Source organism: Odontesthes bonariensis, chromosome 1, assembly GCF_027942865.1.
Source record: "Odontesthes bonariensis isolate fOdoBon6 chromosome 1, fOdoBon6.hap1, whole genome shotgun sequence".
Taxonomy (NCBI): Eukaryota; Metazoa; Chordata; class Actinopteri; order Atheriniformes; family Atherinopsidae; genus Odontesthes; species Odontesthes bonariensis.
In genome coordinates this window covers 24016531-24038735 of record NC_134506.1, presented here as the reverse complement: position 1 = coordinate 24038735, position 22205 = coordinate 24016531, and the positions used below count along the sequence as shown (strand labels likewise).

At 40.1% G+C, this 22205-nt stretch overlaps 1 protein-coding gene across 4 annotated transcripts; it reads left to right on the top strand.

Annotated features, from left to right (window-relative positions):
- The first annotated feature begins 6987 nt into the window (after positions 1–6987).
- myzap (myocardial zonula adherens protein) lies at positions 6988–22055 on the top strand. 4 transcript variants are annotated; one of them, XM_075461201.1, is made up of 14 exons: positions 6988–7509; positions 8235–8309; positions 13841–13933; positions 15606–15758; positions 15890–15982; positions 16074–16190; positions 16298–16450; positions 16925–17050; positions 17305–17433; positions 17743–17837; positions 18067–18172; positions 18654–18737; positions 19025–19086; positions 19180–22055. In XM_075461201.1, the coding sequence occupies exons 1-14, from the start codon at positions 7432–7434 to the stop codon at positions 19871–19873; spliced, it is 2058 nt and encodes a 685-aa protein (XP_075317316.1). In that variant the 5' UTR covers positions 6988–7431; the 3' UTR covers positions 19874–22055. The 4 variants fall into 4 exon arrangements, with proteins under 4 accessions (XP_075317316.1, XP_075317298.1, XP_075317306.1 ...); XM_075461183.1 differs by having other exon boundaries at positions 18980–19086; positions 19180–22054; XM_075461191.1 differs by having other exon boundaries at positions 16077–16190; positions 18980–19086; positions 19180–22053.
- Positions 22056–22205: the final 150 nt, after the last annotated feature.

Below are 22205 nucleotides of genomic sequence, written 5' to 3'. Positions count from 1 at the left end.
CTCAAGTTCTTTTTTTCTTTGTTGAATAACCCTTAGAAACTTTTATTTAACATTTAAGAGTGGACTCCTGGACATTTTTGCAACAGAAATACTCCTTCATTGTGAGCTTAAAGTTTTTATATCAGACTGTGTTTTGTGTATCTAGAAGATCACTGAAACTCAAACTTATAACTAAAGTAAAAACAGGCAAAACAAATTTTAAATAGTTTTGACCAGTGGTTGAGGAAGTATTCTAATATTTGAGTAAATGTATGCACTTTAAGCGTATTGACTTTAAGCATACTCCTTGATATTCACATATAAATTGGAGGAAGGATTTAGAAAATTGCAGCTCTTTGACATGTTTGGAATTTCTTTTCAGGGGCTCAAATGTAGTTGAAATAAAAATCTTCCTTTGCAGGCAGTGCCGAAGTATTTAAGTGTAAAATCATAACAAAAGAAAGTGTCTCCTCCACTGTGATGCTTTGCCAGGCCTTAAATGCAGCTGGCATAAGATTTTATTTTGATTCATTCGATAGCCTATTCACACATCTTTCTGAAACATGGATAGAATATAATCACTAAGACTGATCCAGCCATTGCTGAATGTTACACTTCTTTACCGTCACAAACTCCTGAGTTGCTTTCGCAGTATGTTTTGAGCCATCGTCTATCAACACCAGTCCTGTGAAGCTGCTTTCATTCAGCGTCAGAATGAATCCAACTGCTTCTGTCTCGTCATCGATCAACACTACTGACCCACTGGAAGCCCCGCATGTCTATGCCATCACACTGCCTCCATGTGTTTAACAGATGATGTTGTATGCTTCGGATAATGAGCTTCTCAACACCCTCTCTTTACCTTTTTCTCGCCAACACTCTAGCAATCTTGGTTTCATCGGTCCACAGAGGGCTGTTTCAGGTGGTTTGTAGAGAGGACTAATCTTGCCTTTTTCTTCATGAACAAGAATATTTTTTATTTCTCTCTTTCTGTTCTTGGTGTGTCAACTTCAAACAGCAAGTTTTTTGATGTCTTTATCTTTAAGGGTCGTGCATTCATCTACCATTGCAGTCATCCTTAGACATCCAGACCTTTTCATGATGCCAAGCTCACTATTGCATAATACATTCTTTAATGACGTGACTGCTCCTGATGTAAATGCCTATGCTACTCCGGTGGACTTTGATTTTTTTTTTATTTTAATGCAGCATAAAGTTGACCCGTAACACCTGAACTGAGAGATTGCATGTTGTCACACTTGAAATCAGATTTTTTTTTGGACCTATTACCGGCTTAATTTACTAAGAACTTGATGAGGAAATGCACACATGTGTCACTGTAACTGCTTTAGTCAATTTGTCCAATTACAATTGAGCCGGTAAAAACAAGAGCTCTTACTCCTAAAACCTCCCTTAAAGCTGAATGTTTCCACTTTGATATTAATCATATCATCGTAACTTGAATCTGTTTTAATGAACACTAAAATCACTTTGTTAATGTTAAAGTACATCCAGACGTAACTTCATAAAACTGTTTACCTGGTTTGATTCTTTCAAACTTCTCTGAATTAGGCAGTTTGTTTTCCCTCTTGTACTCTACATGAATTATTGAACTATTTTATAAGATGAAGGGCTCAGGATACAAAATGTTAACTACAAAATAGCTCAAGCGATCACTGAAATATATCATAATGAAAAGATCAATGTTTAACATGTAGATTTACATGTTTGTATGTAAAGTCATCTTAAAACTATCTGAAAATGGAATTAGACAGGAGAGTGAATCTGTCCCAACATTCAGTGCATTAGTCACACTTCACCTCCATCTTTGACACAAATGATTTGACCAGTCTGGTGTGTAATGACTCCTTAGCGGTGAATTCACTCATCCTCAGGTAAAGTCTGTGCGGGTGAGAGCAGATGTGCAAACAGCAGCTCTATCTTTAATTTCGTGCTCAGCGGGTCAGTATTTATCCTGCTGGAGCATATAAAGCATATGCATCCTGTGTTTGGACCTAATCACCCTTCAGCCTGGAGTGTTTCCCTCCGTCCGTCTCTACGTTGCAAGAAGAAGCTCACAGTTCAAGTGTTATGTTCATCTGTGTTTCTAAAGCAAGATGAAAGGCACTCTGAAAACAGCCTAATCAAACCAACTTTCAATTGAGTACTTCCAAGAAACAGAACGTGAACATTTGTTCATTTTAATGAGGTCTTGGGTTAGAAACACTCTTTTTATTTGATGCTGGTTGTAGCAGAGAAAGGAGGTGAGAAGACGGAGCTTTCTTATTCTCACTGATTGATTGGCTATTGTTGACAGGGCATGACCTTCGTTTGTTGCCATTCAGCATGGCAGCATTATCTGTCTCTCTTGTGTCAAGCCAAGCATTAAACGAAAGAGGGCCATGAGCTCTGGGGCTTAAGAGGCAAAAGTTGTGTATGCTTAACAAGGTGATCATTCCTGAGATTCCTTCATGTGCTTGAGTGAATTCAGCCAGAGTGACGGCTGGGAAACAAAGAAGTAGACAGCTGAGAGAGGGTTGTCTCAGAGGGGAGCTGTGGCTGTATTGTGATGTGAATCTGTTTGTGTGGAGTTTTGAAAATGCAATCTTATCTGCCAACAGATTACTATTTCACAAATCTTTCAAGTTTTACAAGTGTGACTCTCTTTGAAAAATACTACAAACGTCACAGTGTCACACTGCCCCCTAGCGGCGGAACTGGCAAAAGCACCAGATATCATAGTTTTACGTCTGGTAAGCAATTCTTTAACCAGAAGGTAATAGAAGATCCATAATGATGGAAATAAAGATATTGTTCCAGGAAAATATAGGTTGTGGTGGGAAACTGGTTAAAAAAAAAGTGGTCACAATGAATGAGAGATGATCAAGAGCTGTTTTTGCTTGAAATGTCACCCTGTTGCAGTAAAGAAGCCATGAGTATGTCTCTAAAAATGAAGGCGATGGTGTATGACCTACAGATGTGAGCTCTGAAAATGAAGAAGTGAGCAGCTTGTGTGTGTGGAAGTGGTAGTTGTTCTTCATCACTCTGTCAAGCTGTCAGACCTCTGCAGACCCAGAGGGACATGAAGGAGGAAGTTTCCCAGTCAAGCAACTCTCTTACTCTCACATATTTCCATTCTGTTGATTAATTGCTTTGTTAAAAGTTTTGTGAGCAATTGTGATTTATTACAGGTTCTCTGAATACAGCACAGAGATAAGTGAGTTATGTTTAAATCATGTGGAGTTCATTTGCAGGTCCGATCAGTTCTCTCACTTTTTCTCTGGAGAAACACTCACAATGTTGTGTGTTTTGGTTTTACTAACAACAGTACTCAACATCTGAACACAGACACAGTAAACCTCCGGTGGATGCCTCGGGCGCTGGATGTCTTTGCGCAGCAGGTCAAACCTGCTTTTAGGGCCTCTCTGTTTAGAGTCACCGTCGCCACAGAGGGAAGTCTGGTCAAAATCATTAAGAGCTACTGATTATAAACATAGGTTTGAATCCATTTAGAGATAAATGCATTTGAACCAATTCTGTAAAAAAAGAATATTTCTATCAAATCTCCAGTTATTGAATAACAACTCAAAAAGCCTTCCAAATAGTGACAATGAAATTAAAAACCTTCACAACTTTGTTGATTATTTGAAAAGATTTTATCAAACAAATAAAAAAAATAAAAAATCTGACCTACAATATATGCATTTATTCCGTGGTAGGAAAACATCATCTCCTTTAGTTGTAACTCGCACTGCAAGTAATCATACAGAATATTCACAAGAGTTAGTTATTATTCATTTGGATGGTGTGACCATGATTGTAATCATGGGTAAAGTGATTATTATGAAGGTTGTCATTAGATTATTTATTGGACAGAGAGCAAGAATTCATGGAAGGATTCAGCATTCTCTGGTGAATCCCTGCTTGGCTTACAGTATGTGGTGTTGGCGGGGGTGCACACAAAACACACACAGCGACAAACACATGAACTTCAACACCATAAATCCAACAAATTGTTAGATCAGATGGCTGTTTTTTCTTTCAGTTTTGTTTTATTAGTATATTATTCTTCTCAACATTATAACAGTATTAATCCTCACAGGCCAGAGCTGTAAAAAGATAACAAAGGAGAAGGATAAGATAAAGGTTTCCCCAGGCCAGTCAGATCATGGAATTGGTGGTAAATCAGAGTCTGTTATTGATCTACAGAACTGTTGTCATGGCCTTTTATGACACCACCAAAAAGCCCCTGCTGGAAATGAAATGGCTGTCATTGCGTAACAGTAGTTGTTCTCTTAATTGAACCAGCAAAAGTACACACAAATGAGATCACGAGTTTGTCAAGTGTGTAAAATGTCTGTGTTTATACATGTTCACATATAGCAGGTATCATATCGTTGTAAAATACTGAAAACGTATCTTCAGCAAAGATTTAGAGGTATTGCTGGTAAAATAAAGTAACAAAGGTAAAAGCACCTGGGGATAAAAATAGGCTGTGCGTAGACTTAGACTTTTTACGTTATTCAGAGTTTGGCAAATACAACAAACTTTATTACAAAATTTTGAATATGAATACTACCTGACATTTGTATTTTAAATCCAGGTTGCCACGCATTTCTGAAGACAGTTCAACTCTATGACGCTGCATCATTTCATCACACAGCACATTTGTCTGTCAAGAGCATTTCAGTATCAACTACTTAAAGCTGGAGTCCAGAGCTGCAGGCGTGCTGCTGACCTGACAATATAACTGCTGTTGTTGGTTTCAACAACAAAACCTAACACAAGCAACCTGCCCAACACAGAGCACAAGATCCAACACCTGCACTGTGACCTGCATGCAGCAGCGAACAATAGCCTTACACAACTGGGACAGAGGAAACTCCTCCTGAGTATCACTATGCTCTAGTGTGGGAGAATGTTTCAATAATAGGTGAGCAGTATTTTTTACGTTTCTTTTGATTGAGTTGCGACGCAGCTGCAATTCAAGTCAATAAGAAATAGAACCATGAAGGAATAATAGAAAATTCATTTTCAAATCCCTTACAAGAAAAGTTCCGACTGAATTATCTCAATCTGAGAACTGACTTTAAACCGCAGCTGTCAGATAATTGCAGTGGAGTAAGATAAGCAGAGTTTTTCTCTTTGAACCATGCTAACATGGAAGAATGAAATACAATCAAATGGACAAACGTTTCTAGAAAATTCACCCACTATTGCTGTGTATGTACCTATTTCCGTCCTTTGAGGTGCAAAAACCATTCTGAGAGCGACCACATAAAAACCCCTGTGGCAAGTCCGAGGACAGGTTTATACACAGTTTGTTTTCTTCTCTCAGCACAATCATCATGCACAGAGAGTTCAATGATGCTGCAGCCAGGATTATGCTTGCTTAAAACATGAAGGCATAGATTACCATAGTCAAAGAATGGGCCAAAAGTTCATTTTAATGTAAATATTGTCCATCGCCCCAGGGACGGACTCAACCCACTTAGACACGCTTTGAATTACAAGAGGGAGATGTCTCCACTCTGGCACCTGGTGTCCAAATCAGAGTATTCTTTATCCTGTTGCTCCATCCAGGGGTGCCACCTTTTGAATGGAAAAAGAGAATTTGTCCCTCAGTTCACATCAAATCTTGAGTCTAAATAACTGCCAGCTGGTCATGAAGGGTGATCTTCACTTTAACATGGGTGAGTTAATGTCTCAGCACTAAACTGAACAAATGAATTCATTATTGAGAAGAAAACACAGAGAGCGTAACATGTATCGGGGAGGTCCTTCCCTTTCTCTGTTGTTAGCAACGTTTAAAAACACACACGTGTTTGTCATCCTCTTGTTTGCATGATTGACATAGAGTGCATAACTGTAGCTTTGTATTGTAATGGTGAACTTGTAGACCTGGCTTTTCTTGTTGGACCAGCCTTTTAATTTAAGCTGGTGCATCGATGACCACAAACAGTGAGAGTGCAAACTTATCAGGAAGTGAAAAACAGATGAATATGAGAGAAGAAGCACACATGGATCTCTGCATGTTGCTAGATCTGGACCGAGCCCCCGCTTATAGTGACCGGCTCACTGACTGCAGAACTGTTTGTTTGATGTCTGATTACTAATTAACCACACAGTCCTACAGAAATGCCTCTAATATTGTTCTGACAATGATCTCTTCACATTTACTGAAGTATTTTGATATTAACTGACAACAAAGCTTTGATGAAGAACAACAAGCTCTTGCGGGGCAACTTGAGTTTTTACACTTTGTTCCTACTCTGTCTGCAGTTTCTATTCAAAGGGAGTGATTGCAGGCCATTCATCAGAGGAATGTGATCTGACTTCAGGAAGACTGCTCTTTAAAAATAATTGCCAAGATAAGTCAGTGTAAACATGTTGAATGTTAAATGTATGGTGGTAAATTAGCAGGTAGCAGTAACATTCACAGCTTACGTGCTGTGATCCATTTCATCAGTATACACTGTCAACAGTATTAATAATTTACTGTCTGTGGAACCGCTGTTCCATGTGACACAAGCTGCATCTGTTGTATGCAACTTCAAGATAGATCTGAAAAAGAACCATTGGATAAATGTAGTTGAGCAAAACTTCCACATTTTCCTCTGAAACTAAATGGATGAGTTAGATAAAAATAGATTTAAAAGATTTTTTTCAAGTACAGACACTTCACATTTGTACTTATGTACAGTAGCCTACATACAGTACTGTTTGTACTTTCCACGACAACTTTGTATTTGAGAAACAAACAAAAAACATAACTAAATTGTTTGTTGAAACAGTGAATGAGACCTAAGCTATTTAGTTTCGAATATATGCCGCAAAAGCCTGTTTTGCGCATGCGGTAAAACATCCATTATGAAGAACAAAGGCTCTTGGCATTAAGCTCCATTCAGTAAAGTGCACAGCGTGTATCAGCTCCACCTATTAGCCACTCCTTCCTGATAAGAGGGACTCCACCTGTCCCAGCCCAGTATAAGGACCCGCCCTGTGAAAGTCCTGCTCTCAGGGCAAGAGGCACAGAGCAGGGCGGGAGCTGAAATGTGGCCCGACAGGTCTGATCAGAATGCAGAGAGACGGAGTCAGCGTGACAGAGTGATTGACAAGCCTGTCAGCCGGGAGGATTTACAGTGAGAGCAGTCAGGCTGGAATTAGGACAATGACACAGTTGTGTTTATGTTGCTGAGTGTGCGACTGGACTCTACCTGCTCATTTCACTGACAGAAAGGGAGGGGACCTCAGAACCTTGGGACCCTGTGGACCCACCAGCACTAAGGTTGAAAAAGTGGAATTTCCCTCCTCCTCCTCCCTGACTTGAGCCGGGGGCAGATGGTCGCTCTGAGAGCCTGAGCAGAACTCAGGAAGGAGAGTGAGAGGAAGGGTGGGAGGAGGGCCGGAGAGGGAGAGGAAGAGAAGCGAAGAGTGGACAGAATAGGAGACATGCTTCGCTACGGCTCAAGACGAACTGTTTCCACCACCACCACCACAACAGAGGACTCTCCAGAGTCTTCAAGTGAGGTAAGAAGCCCCAGAGAAGTCAGGACACTAAAACTCACCCTCGGTCTCCCCCTTTTTCTCTCACTCCCCTCTCCTCGCCAACAGTCCAGTGTTTTCTCTCCTCCCTCCTGTTTGTCCTCTGTTTCTTTGAACTGTACACCCACTTGTGCGTAGCAGTGAGACAAATTTTTCTCAGCTGATATTTAGTTTCTCCAGATCCAAGAGCTGTTGACTTGCTGTTTGTTGCAGGATGTGTAGATCATTTCTCTCACACAAGTGCGTAATGGGAGCCGAGTGTGCAGGAGGCTGGGATGTCATGTTTATTTGATCAGCTCTCTGATAAAAAAAAAAGGCCTTTGTTCTAAACCTGACTTTTCACCGATTCCCATAATTCTCTTGTTTTGAATGACGCAACCCTTTACGGAGGGTTTTCTGAACCTTACATGATGTAGGTTCTTTATTGCAGAAATATGTGGGAAAATGATTTGAAAAATGAAATAAACTGTACATTAAATAGTATGATGGATGTAGCCTGTTTACAGTTTCAGAACATTTGCATAAACTTTGTTTACTGCTCATTGTCTATAAATAACCTATGCTGGCGGTGGCTGTAGATTGTTGAGAAATTTCTATGTCTCGTCTTCAGGGACATTTTGATATGAACTCATATCTTTTCTCATGATGACATCATGGCACATTCATTCGCTTGCATTTTTTCATTTAATTTGTGTCTGTTTATTTTTCAGAGAGGGATCAGACGCCTCAGGTTAACTCTCCACGCAGGGGATAATGGAGCAAAGGAGACAAAAACTGCAGACACAGTGAGTCTGATATCTCTCTTGGTGAAATTCCACAATTAGTTGTGCTGGGCCATGCCTTTAAGACTTGCTTGACAGCCCTATTTAGATAGGTTAAGCCTCAATAAACAGAGTTAAGTTAAACCCTTAAATCCTTCAACTCAGCTTGACTCAACAAACTAAATGAAATTGTGTGCCAACAACCTGAACTCATCTTATGATGCGAAAGCCTTGAAAGACACATAGTGGAACCAATGAGATTTATGGGTCTTTTATCATCTGGCCCGGTTACACAATCATGACAGGCGGGCGTGTGTATGTGATAACACACATGCAGCTGTTTCACATTTACTTCAAAGCTCAACTGAGACCATACTGAGTCTGGTCCATGCAAAAAAAAAAAAAATTCAAATATACAGCCAGCTGAGGTGAAAGAGTATGAACTCAAACATGGTAACTACTACAACCAAGTCTCATAACATCAGCATTGAACTACCTGAAGCGCAGAAGACATTTTCTGTGACTGTTGGTGCTGATAGAGACCGTGTGAATTATGGCTGAGTGAGCGCTGCAGGCTGTGTTGCCGTTTGCTGTGTTGCTGTTTGCTGTAGGTGGCTCTGCCCCGGCTTTTGTTTGGGCTCAGGACTTGAACCTCAGCTTCACAGTGAGAGCGAGAATTGAGAGCAAGACTTCACTGATTTTTTTTTTTTTTTATCCTCTGAAGAGGTTTTCATTCTTCTCTGTTGTGAAGACCCCTGAGCAGACCCCCATGCCATGTTTTCGATGGACCTTGGCCAGAGAGTGTGGTGTTTTTCTCATTACCACGCCTCCACACTTTCCACCGATAGCATGCTGGAGTAATCTCTGAATATATTTCCCTGTGGGAGGGTGTGACCATGCCTATTAAAATGAATGACAGAGGAGGGATGGACAAGAGGGAACATAGAGTGGAGCGAAACTGTACTCAACGCTGATGTGTACAACTTGAGTGTGTGTTTAGTGATGACGAAACCCTGCAACTGCAAACAAGGCAGCCATCAGCGGCTCAAAGAGCAGAGTGTCAGTTTCATCACTCAATTGCCTGAACTGTGAAGAAAATCGTGTCACAAAATGTAATAAGTTAATAAATGCAACTCACTCACACACACACACTTACATACAGTATATGATATAGGATATGATATAGGAATGAAATGAGCACGGCCTCTTAACACTGCATCACCTTGCAGAGGAGCAGGATGTGTTGAAAAAGGAAATTGAGGTTTGTTTTAGTTTTTGTTGTCCAGGCAACATCTGGCTGCTCAAGCTTTGTATTTTCTTAAAGCATCACTAGAGAAGTTTAAGATAAGGGAACCTTATACTATGTGCTTCCCCACACCACGTGGTTTTGCTTTACTGTCGTTTGACATTTTTGTGGACTTTTGGTGGCATCTTTGAGGCCTCTTCAACATGACAACAAATTCACGTGTATGGCTTTTATGCATGGCTTTTTCATGTGCAGGACACTGAGATTTGTTTTTATGACAGTGGTGTTTCGTCCCACAATTGTAGAAGAAACCAAAGAGCAAAGAAAATGGCCAAATCCTCTAGTGTTATCTCGAGCGAAAATCAAACACTTTTCACTTAAAACTAACCAAATACAAATTGAAATTGCAAATGATACAGCTTAAAAAAACAGAGGAAAAGAGCTATGAATCCCCCCGACCCCAGCTCAAAAAGGACACTTTTGTTGGTCTTTATACTTCCTCATTTGAGTATCTATAGTTGGGTTTCCATTGCAGATTTTTGCATTTAGAAATGATGAGTAAGAAAAGATTAATGGAAAAGGTAAGAATAAAAAGAAAATATTCCACCAATGGGCAAAAACGTTATGCCAATGTGAGGTGATTCTAGCCTGTTTTGAAGAAGATTCGGTGTGCATAAGAGGGACCGGAAACCCTTTTGTGAGACCCAAGCAAATAATAAAGTGATGTGACTTACCAGCTTTTTGAGGTTTCAGCAAACAAGCAATAGGTCATCAAACAAAAGCCACATGACGAATTAGTGTCTTCCCAGATATGATACAATATCCCAGATATTCCCAGAGATGAAAATAATAATAATTACATTTTGCAGCCTTAAAAAAATGCTTCAGTTTTGTTTCGCCAATAAAAACATGACTTACCTTACTTAGTGTCGCTGTATCCAACACAGCAGGTAGTGTTACTGTTGTTTGCTTTTTCATGCGTGTTGGTCCCGTACATCCTGTTTGTTCTTGCTTTTATAAGAAAAGTTGCAATTCAGTTATAAAAACTAAAACAATGGGCATGCTTTTTAGCTTTCTATGAATAGCTGTTTTCCATGGATAGACAGACAGATGGACGCTACTTATTTCAACAGTCTTTCAAGGTGCGGTGGTTTGACGCAGAGCATATATTTGTTTTCAATGTCTTAACTCTTTGGGCCAAGAGATGTTGCTGCTGCCTGCAGCTTTACTTTTAATACAAAGAAAGATACATTTGTACCCAGTCTTAAGTTATGTGAAACCAACATCCCTAGGGTTTACCACTGCTATAGGTTCCTAATCAACAAAATATCTGAAGAGAAAATGTCTGGTCAACTGGAAGGTTGGTGGGTCAATTCTTCAGACCTTATGACAATCAGTGGTTGGAAATAAAGCAGTGGTTAGCCTATAAGAAGAGCTGTTAGTGTGTGTATGTGTGAATGTGAATTGTAGTATAAAAAATGCTTCGAGTGGTTAACTAGATGAGAAAAGTGCTTTATAAATACCTCCATTTACCACTCATTGAAATACTAAAACAAGTGGCATCCTGCAGCCGAGAGTAGAGCACATAAATCTGGACATACTTCAGAAGATTGTGAATGGAAATACAAGGGTTCAACAAGTTAGAAACTCAGCTTGTGCACTCATCTTCTGCTCTATGTATTCACCACTGAGCTCTGAGGTCTCTACGGATGCTGCTGTAACACGCACCTGTTACCTGCACCCAGCCCAAAAGTGTTAAACAGGCGTTAACAGCCCAGTCTTTTCTCTGCATCCATCTACACTCCTGTATTTATACTGTGAGTGTTCATGTCCTTTTTCAGCTTTATCACTGATCTTAGACCTCATCTTCTGGCAAGTCAAATGTTGGTCTCTTGGGCTGTGATGAAGGGAAGTTATGAAGTTAATCAAGGAGGAAGGAAATGACTGAAATATCCTGTGTAAGAGATAGCCATGTTTCAGTGGGAGCTCTACTTAAAGTAGTTCTTCACCATAAAATTAGAAAGGGTGTATCCTGCAACCTGACACATTATGGACACAATCCAGGCTCTGACTTTGTCCTACATGTGATGTAATACATCTCCACCATGACACACTCAGAGGGCAGAGGACGCACAGGACGCAGAGCTGCAGCATAAAAAATGTCACTTCACCTGTAGTGTCGGGTTTCATCTCTGTAATGGCTGATGGTGTCTGTTGTGGCCATTTATGTTTCTTATTCATGGGTTCTATCGGTTTGGTTTTCTTTGGTATGTTGGAATATACTTTGGTTGATTTGGAGTCAAGATCTGGGGTTAATTTTGTATTTGAGATTGTTTAAATTATTTTGGTGACTTTTGGACCCGCCCATTAATCAAACAGATTAAGAACACACCAGGGGCTCTTTTTTGTTGGGCAAATGTCTGGTGTGAGGATGGGAGGTGGTGGTGAAATGATTTTTTGACCACTTTCAGATCTTATTAATTTCAAACAAGTTAACTTTCGTTTTCATCTCAATCGTAAGAATTTTTTGTTATTGTTTTGTTCATATTTTTTGTTGGTAAGAGAAAAAATAAACCACATATATTTTAACAACTGAAGTGCGTGCAAGTCAAGAACACAACCACCTGCTGCCACCCACGGCCTTTCTTGGATATATCATTTGGAAATTTAAAAGGCCGCGACAGTGTCCTCAAAGTGAACATGATTCAACCCAAAGAGTGACATGAGAGGGTCTTTGTGTTGTGACTTCAAACACAACTTTCATGGTTGTCTTGGAAATAAATGCTCAGACCAGTCCACTCACAAAGTAGTCGTGTGAGTCTCAACTCAGTCAGGTCATGATACAGTGAGATGCTTGACAATGCACTACCACATGATTCTGTTGGAGATGTTTGTTATCACAGCAGTTTTTATATGTTGACATAATTCAGGAAGTCAGCTTCTCCATGTATCAAAACAATAGCAGCCCTGTATGCTTCATCCACCAAAACAACAGCCACAGAAACCAGGTAAATAATTTCCACCCGTGTGGCCAAACACCGGCATTGTAAAATTCAAAGCTGATGGGCGGCACATGAAGTGTTGTTAAAACATAAAGATGGCTGTTCTTCCCTCTCATCTGCTGGAATTCCCATCCGCCTATTAGTGAGCCTTCAGCATTTCTCAACAGCACGTCTTCTGGAGATTAAGTGGTGCAGAAATGTGAGGCTCGACTCTGTCTGAGAGACAACACTGGCGTCTTTGTCCTCATTCCTCCTCTCTCCTATCTCTATGAGATGTGGAGACTGACGCCTCCTTCTCTGAATAGTTGTAAGTTGAATTCATACGGCATTTTTCTGTTTTGCTGCTCAGAATACACAATAAATGGAAAAAATAGCAAATATGCATGAAAAACGCAAAAATCACTAAAAAAGTGTAATTACTGGTAAAAAAAAATAACCCAGACTCAGCTCAGAGTCTAAGGAAGATTGTTTCAGAGGACAAAAGTTTACAACGGGTACAAGTAATACCACATTGGCTACATGTAATAAGAAATCAGTGTCCATACCTCATGGGAGGTCAATAGGTGATGGTACCGATGTGGGATCTATGATTGTTAGCCTACCTGAAGTGTTTTTCAAAATTTCAGTCTTCAACAGACAGTAATGGACTCAAAAATCAAGTAAAGTTTTACTTTACTTCACATTAGCCAAGACAATATAACATCAAAATGGTATTGTGGCACCACTAATGACAACCATCATAATCATTTGTAATTGTAATCATTGCAAAATGAAATCTCCATCCATCCATTATCTATACCGCTGAATCCGTCGATCGGGTCGCGGGCGGGCTGGAGCCTATCCCAGCAGTCAATGGGCGAGGTACACCCTGGACAGGCCGCCAGTCCATCGCAGGGCCACATAGAGACAAACGAGACAAACAACCATGCACGCTCACACTCACTCCTAAGGACAATTTAGAGATGCCAATCAACCTAACATGCATGATTTTTTGGACAGTGGGAGGAAGCCGGATTACCTGGAGAGAACCCACGCATACACGGGGAGAACATGCAAACTCCACACAGAAAGGCCCCAGCTGGGTGTTGAACCTGGAACCTTCTTGCTGTGAGGCGACGGTGCTAACCACCACACCACCGTGCAGCCCAAAATGAAATCTCAAAAATGAAAAATTGGTGTTAAAAACAAATTAACTGGCCAAATGACAACAGCAATGCATTCCAGCAGATCTGTTTACACCCACCTGAAAGGAAGTAAATCACCCCCAACAGCAGACTTTGATATTGTTTGTTATGTTCTGTCTGCAGGCTGAGGCAAAGATCGATGTCAATGAAACATGGAAGAAGAGGAATGGGTTGATCCACAGGGAGAGGCCAGCTGGCAAAGAGTCGCCTCAGCAGGTAGACAGCCGCATCCACCATGTGAATGATGGGCATATACTACAGGATGGACAAATGTTGCTGATGCACTGAATAAAAAAACATTTCTATGCAGGCACTGTGAGGATGTCATAAATAATGTATTCACGAACATGTAAAAAAATGCATGTACTGTATGTGACTGTGACAATTCCCAGGTCCCAGGTCCATCCTTTTAAGTCTCAGGATAACTGGAATTTTACTCACACCCAATGTTTTAAACAATCAGTTAAATGATGAGGTAAAAATAGAAAGAGTTTAATATTTCAATCAAAAATGGCCAGTACAATTTTTGGTTTCAGTTTTCTATGATAAAAAGTCTCCCTGACCCATGTCTTCACCTTGTTTTGCTGAGTTATCCACTTTGTGAAATATCTTCCTTGGAGATGTCTGCATTTCCTCAAATAGAATTAACCAAGATGGCTTTTGGTTTGTTGTACTCAACACACCAAAAATACATTTAAAAAAACTCATCAGCAACATCTCCGTCCAGAAATGGCTCTGCTCTGCGTGTTGACGCAGTTATGGTCAGCACTGTCTCAGCTCTCGATTAGCCTCAGCAGTATCATCCATCACATTGATGCTGGCTCTTGATCTTCAGCATTCATCTTCTGCTATTCTTCAAGTTAGCATTAAACTTTGAAGATAAGTTTCTGGCTAATTGATTATCAATTATATCCTGTTAAAGAAATTATTCTTGAGTCAAGAGTAAATGCTAAATTCTTCCTGCTGAACAATGATACTGTTGGCGATTTAATTCTGTTGAGAGAAAATAGTTCCCGTATGAAACCAGTCCCAGCAAAGTTTGTGGATGTGATTAAGCTATTAACAATTTCTAGACAGAAATGTTGCTTTTGAGTTTCTCAAAGGTAATATTTTGGTACCACGAGATCCACAAGCCAACTGACATGCATTATAATATATTCTAGAAAGGGAAAAATGTCTCCACAGCCTTTTAGTCTCCAAAATTTGCCAACTCAGATACAGAAGACAAACTGCTCTGAGGGCCAGAGGAGAAACATGTATATTTAATTTTGGGTGGTGAACTTTCTCTTAAAATATTCATGTTAACTGGTTTTATTTGGCCTTTGTGATTGTAATCCCAGTATATTTTGGAGTGTAGACTTACATGTTACAATCAATCAATTTGTCATGGTCAAGTAAGCATCAGTCGCAGCCCCACAGCAATGATAAGTTCTCTTTCAAAAACAGTTGCCTCTGAATATTTAATAGAAATGTGATATTTAAGTTACTTATCTGTGCCCACCAATATTGTTATTCAGTTATTGCATTGTCAAAGTGCCATACTGCGCCTGTGCTGGTAGGCATCTGTTTTCATTGGCTGGTAGAGGTACAATAGACAGAAATGTCAGGAGCTCATGTACTGGGTTGCAGAAACATGACACCTTCTATACACCCTGCACCTTTTTTAGCTGCCTGTTACCAGCCTCCTGTTTCTAGTGCTCAGCAGCAGTAGTTCTGGAAACACCTGATCAGTTGCACACATGTAAACATGTGCATCCACTTGAAAACACATACACCTGAAAGTATGCATGTTTTCACGCAAATGCACATGCTTAGTGCCGGTATAAGTCAGTCTCACCGGAGAGTGGTTACAGAAACCTGACCGGCGTTATCCTGTCTCCTGTCTCAGCACCTCGGAGACACAACCAATGGGGTGCCAGAGCATCATGGGCCCAAAGTGTACGGCATAGTGCAGAGGACGAGATCGGACAGACAGCAGGAAGTGATGGCGCGTGAGTGGACAGTCAGTCACCTTCAGGACGAGATGAGGTATATCAGAGAGGTGAGTGGAAACTAAAACAACAAGCAGCTGAGCCTTCAGGGGGCTCATAGTTTTAACATGACATTGTGAAATCAAGAAAGTGTAGGTTTCTGTTTTGATTACATATGTATGTTCTTGGTTTCTGTGTACAGGTGAGAGACTCGTTGGAGAAGGTGAGAGAGAGGATGTACGGGCAGTTTGGAGGAATGCAGCAAACAATGGATAAGCTTTCACAGGAAATCAGGGTAATGAATTATGTACAACATGTGACTGGACACTCTCTCATCAAACTCACCTGTGAAGCTGTGAATAAATCTAAAAATGCATGTGTTTCAGCAGGCTTCCAACTCACATCGAAGGAATCTGGAGTCTGAGGTGAAGGTCCGGACGTCAGCCATGGAAAGCTTTGATCAGATGAACAGCTCCCTTATATCTGCCAACATCGGCCTGCAGGTAACAAATCAGTACCCCTGAACGTGCAAGGTTTTTTTTTTATCTGACAGCTGCATGCTGTTATTGGTAGGGCACGTTTTGGCAGCTAAATGAAGCTTCTTTTTCAGAAATCCCTTTTGGAGAACTGTCAGGACAGAGTGTACACGGGTAAGGAGGTGAAGAGTTTGCGGAGCACCTGTGAGACAACAAAAGAAAAGCTCAGGGACAAGGAGCGGGAACTGGCTGCTGCACAGGCAGAAAACCAAACGCTGAGACTTCAGGTAATCCTGCGTATGTGCATAAGCTCTTTGTGAGTACACACTTGCCATACTGAATTTTTTCACACATACTGTACATACATGTCCAACGATATGAGAGTATCTTTTTCAACACATCCAAAGAGACTGGTCACCCAGCTGATGTGAGAACTTCTCTGATTAGAGTAGAGGAATGTGTCACATGTAGAATCTGCTATTCTCTACCTTATAAATGATCAATGTTGACTCTGTAGGAGGTTATAGTGAAGTCAAATTTACTAAAACAGTCCCAAAAGCTCTGAGAACCTCCCAATTTCAAAGAAATGAGTCATTTGAGAAATAGTAGATAAATCAGAATGCTTTGATACAGCAGGTTTGTAAACATACTTCTCTGCAGCACAGAAACACATCAGCTGCATCTGCATCTTCTTCTCTTGTGTCAATATGGAATAATCAGCTGAGTGCACTCTTAAATTTGCTGTGCTGTGGATTGTCCAGGTGGAGTCATCACAGGAAGCAAACAGTCAGGCTCTGCAGGAGCTCTCAGCAAAGCTGCAGAGGGAATACGAGGAAAAGCTGCAGGAGGAACAGCGGAAGCACAGAGAGGAGATTGAAAACCTACAGGTCCGCATTCTTTTCTGCTTATTCACATCAAACACAGTTTCTGCTGACAATAGAGCCAAAAACATTTGAGTAAGGACAGGACTGACACAAGTCGATTACTTTGGTTGCTTCAAAGCTTTGACTTCAATAAAAAGATTGCAGACTTAACTCAAAATGATGGCTGACAAAATCCTGTAAAATGTGAGCGCTAGTTTCAGAGCTGATCAACCTCTAAACCTTAAAGTAAAGTAGCTGAAGTATTTCCGCTCACACAGGCTCAACTTGACGAGTACATCAGGCGACTGGAGGAAGCTGAGAGAACCATTAAGATGGCAGAGGCTCAGATTGCTGAAAGAGACCAGCGGATCATGGAAGTGGAGCGTCTTCTGGACTGTATGGGAAAGGTAGATCGGGTTCTGTCATCTCTAGCATCTGTCTGTCTCATCCTCAAGCTGTGCAGTTTATGCAGTGCGTGTTTATTAGCTGTGTGTTCAGTCTCTTCCTCTCTACTGTAAATGGGCAAAACACAGAGCTAGCAGACATTCAATAAATTCACTTTGACTTTAATATAACTGCAATCTCAAAACAACAATAACACTAAATACTGTGAGAAGACAAACTGTGGATTTGAGAGTCTCGCATGGTTTTGATTTCCATTCATCCAATCTGTCAATGCAAAAGAGAAACAAAACACTGAAATATTACTATCACAGGAAAAAAATCAACTCCACATAAAGCTGCAGGAATGTGAACAGCGCCTCCGCCTGATGGACCTTACAGACACAACTGACGCAACAGTAGTCAAAAGGTACACTTTAAAGTCCACTTTCATTTTCAGTTATGGTCATTGAACTCAGTTATGTTGTAAATGCACTGGAAGGATTGTTTGTCTTTGAGAGGGATTGGATTTGGCAAAATGATATTTTCAATATCAGGAATAAACTTTAATTAAAAAAAAACATGTCAGCACTTAAATGATCAAGTTACTGAGGTCATTTTCCTCTGTGAATGTTGAGCTGACATGTGGCTGTTTTTAGGTCCAAAGAGCTTCAGGGTGAAGCTGTGGACCTCCGTGAGAGAATCAAACACTTGAACGACATGGTGTTCTGCCAGCAGAGGAAAGTCAAAGGAATGATTGAGGAGGTGAGGATGGTTAAATACAGTGTAGATACTGTCCAGTTGAATGCATTCTGCTCCTCCTATACCTGCAGAGTGGGAATGACTGACAAATGCTGTGTACCGTACTAGCTGAAGTAGAATCCATAAAGGGTTAGGTGTCATTCTGATCAGACATTTACTCAGAGTTTAAATACAAATAGTTTACAATACTTTTAAATGAAGTTCTGTGGCTTAGCTGTGGCTAATTTTCACTGGATTGCTAGTGTAGCTTTTGAGGTTTTGGTGGCAGTGCACAAAAGAAGAGCTAATTATGCAAAAATGTGAAAACTGTATATAGTTAAGTTTGGTTTGAATTTAGCTCATCATTTCTGTTTTGCCACCAAGTTTATATTTATTTCTAATGAACTGCAAACTCTTACAAACAACCATTCCTGTCAGCAGTCCAGACAGTGTCTTACTAAAGACACACACTAACTTCAATTAAATGTCCCCTCAATTTGTTCAGGTTCAGTCCCTGCGAGCTCAAGTCGCTCAGAAAGATATGTTCATCTCAGAGCTTCTGGACAGAATTGCAATTGTGGAGTGCGAGGTAAGAAAAGGCTTCACTGAGTGTTTACTGCATGTTCAAACGATGGTGCGGTACTGTGATCTACAGCATAGCTGTGATTGATTCACTGGGATGATGAGCAGAGGATATCCTCAACTTTTAGCAATATCTGTGTGATTTCCCTGTGTCTGTCCACCTATCAAGTGACTTTTCCCATGTAAAGTGGTTGCAGTCCTTTGCATGCAGCTGGCCTGACAGAGTGTTTCCTGTTTCCTTTTTCCTAGAATAATGAGTTAGAAGACAAGCTGAAGTATTTTATGTCCACACAGAATAGGCCAAGAGAGGTATTGGAAACAAGAGACATAGGAGTAGGCTGCGATCTGCTCCCCAGGTGAGAGTCAACACATGTCACAGCATCGGGCTGTATTTTGTGCTTTATTTGGATGTTTTTTTCTTACTCTGTTGTTTGACTGTGCATCTGCAGACATGAAGCACAGAAGCGAGATGTTGAACCTGTGCATAATGAATCTGCTCATGTCAATTCGATGCGTCTCCCATCACCTTTCCTACCTCCATCACCGGTCAAAGTTTCATCACCCCCTCAACCTCTATCACCCATACAGTCTTCATCACCCACTCAACCTCTATCACCCATACAGTCTTCATCACCCACTCAACCTCTATCACCCATACAGTCTTCATCACCCACTCAACCTCTATTACCCATACAGTCTTCATCACCCACTCAACCTCTATCACCCATACAGTCTTCATCACCCACACAGCCCTCATCTCCCTCATCGCCCATTAAATATCCATCGTGCTATCGAACGCCCACCGTGCAAAGGACGTTCAAATCTAATAACCCTCCACCCAGTAGGTTAGCGTCCAGTATACTGAGGTACACTCCTGTTCAATACAGCAGCTTGCTACAGTCCAACCCCTCAGCACCAAGTGGGACATTCTCCTACAACTGGTCGTCGGAGTCGCAACCTGATGTGAGTTCATTCCAGTCCGGAAAAGATGAGGTGGACGCAGAAGGAAAAACAGACTCACAATCAAGTAAAGAGGAGTCCTCTTCATCTCCCTCCTCTTCTCAGCCAAGATCAAGAGCACCTCGAGTTTATACACCGTTCATGAAACTTATGGAAATAACATCACAGATCAACATAGAATAGCCTCAAGGTTTCACATTTTGGGAAATTCTGGAGCCAGTACTTCAACATGGGGGTTAAAATACTGACTTTTTGACAAGTATGATGTCATGATTCACTGTAAAAAAAAAAAAAAAAAAAAAAAATCTGACAGGACCTGGGTTGGATCTATTGTTTTCTAGTTTGCTTCTTTTAAAGCATTTAATATATAGATATTCAAAATATTTAACTTATACATTCAGCAATTTTGGCCCTTAAACCCAAAGTTATTTAGATGGGATGATAGATCTCTCACAGAAATACACATTTCCAGAGTCTCCTCTTTTTTTGGAGTTTTAGAGAAAAGCCATGATGAAACTCACTGTGCCTTACATACAACTCTTAGTTGTTTATATTCCTAATCAAATCAGCTCTGACCATAACAGTTATTATATAACTGAATCCCTACAACTGTAGACTCACACTTCATGTGCTGATGTGAAATGGCTTTGACAGACACCAAAACCTCTGTGAAAACTAAAATATTTACTCAATGTAATTTCCACAAAGACTGGCCATGCTAAACGGTTTGTTGAGCCTAATGTCTTAGGTTTACCAAGTTTGTTTCTCAAGTTCGGTTAAATCCCCCCTCATGTTGTTAACTCACATTTCTAAAGCAGCCCCGACTCTTATTTTTTTCTTTTTTTACAGTGAACTAGCTGTTAGTTTTGCTAAGCACAGAACCAGAAAACTGGGGAGTTTGTCTGCAAACTGTCCAAATCAACAGAAAGAACCTAAAAAGACTTTTAAACCTTTGGGAGATGGGCAAAAACAACACTTAGTCACATGATTATAGTAGCAAAAGCCAGGGAACCTCTAGAGATTCCAGTTATTAAAATCTCAAATCAAATGATTACGGGTTTTATTTCCACTCCTTAGTTTCTGTTTGGATGACAATATGAATCAACATCTACTTCATCTATTTTACTGCTTTATTCCTTCAAAGCTCGGATTTCTTCGGTTTAATCTTTATTGCTAATCATCTTTTAAAAGAATCTCCATATGGGACACAGATATAACTTTTTAAACCGTCAAACGCTAGCACATTTCCTATTTGAAGAATCTCTGTCGCATTTGGGGGAGAAGATGTTTGAAGTGGGTGTAAAAAGTCAGCCTTTGTTTGCACGTAGCTCGAGTCATAACCATGTATGTTGTTTTCTGAAGATGTTGATAATGATGAAATGTTTGTGAATAATTTGCTGATTTTTTTTATTTTTTTTTCCCTCTGTTTACAGTGAATGTAGCCCACCTTCATTGTTCATTAAGCTATAAGCAATGAGTCTTATATGAAGGTAGATGATTATTGTGTGTATTTTCCTATAATTTTATCTTCGGTTAAGTTAACTGAATATTATTTTGCTATTGTCAAACTATGTAAATAATATTTATTAACATGCTTTGTGCCTTTGTGAAGAGTCTACAATCTTTTGATGATGGGAATGAATCTCTGACTTGGCAACAGGGTAATAGGATAGCATAAATATAATAGGGTTCAATGCTAAAGACTTTATGATCACAGATAGATATTGTCGATAATAAGGTGACTGCCATCCCTGAGCCACTGGAACTAGTATTGTCTGGGTGTTGTCTGTACTGCCACAACTGTGTTTAAAAGAGCTCAATGATGTGCCTTTCTCCTAATGATAGATATCAAACTGAGATTAATGACATGAGGACAGAGTGTGTTTGGATAATAAAAGCTATACAAGTGTCCTGATTGTACCAAGAGGCAAATCACACTTACAAAATGTTTTTGTACTTTTGTTTTTACCTTGTCTTACATAAACTAAAGTTCAGATAAATACATCTAAATACAAACAGGGAGCTTCATTCTGTGAATGGTGCAATGGTGTATTAGTTGTTTTCTTAATTCACAGTAAATTACGCACAAAGGTTTCCCGAGACAAATTGCCTGGAAAAAAAACAATTTCACCTGTCGAAATAGAATTTGTAGATTGTTTTAAGGAGTTCTGCACTGATTGAAGCGGGCCAATATTTGTCGGTGTTGACATCTTTCGAAGACTAGCCATAAAGCTTTCCAACATCTCCAAAGCTGTGTGTAGAGGATAAAAACAAAGAAACAAAATGAGATGTTTGACGGAATTAGGATCTGGATAAAGGACATTAAATCGTTCAGGTGTACTTCAGTGTCTCTCAATTTTGAATAGCGATTAACATGCGGAGAGCGTTAAGTCTTTCACATAGTCCATTATGATTTGACATCATATGCTGGGCATTTAGGAAGATGCATAAAAGAGTTATACATTTTGTAACAACATAACAACTATACCCCACTGAGTCTTTATTCCGACTTTAC

What these genes read in the sequence shown, in the direction of transcription:
- myzap (XM_075461183.1), top strand. Translation starts at nt 7,432, where the DNA reads ATGCTTCGCTACGGCTCAAGACGAACTGTTTCCACCACCACCACCACA. An exon ending in GCAAAGAGTCGCCTCAGCAG is followed by an intron (nt 13,934 to 15,605) that starts GTAGACAGCCGC and finishes CTCCTGTCTCAG; the next exon opens with CACCTCGGAGACACAACCAA. An exon ending in GGCTGCGATCTGCTCCCCAG is followed by an intron (nt 19,087 to 19,179) that starts GTGAGAGTCAAC and finishes GTGCATCTGCAG; the next exon opens with ACATGAAGCACAGAAGCGAG.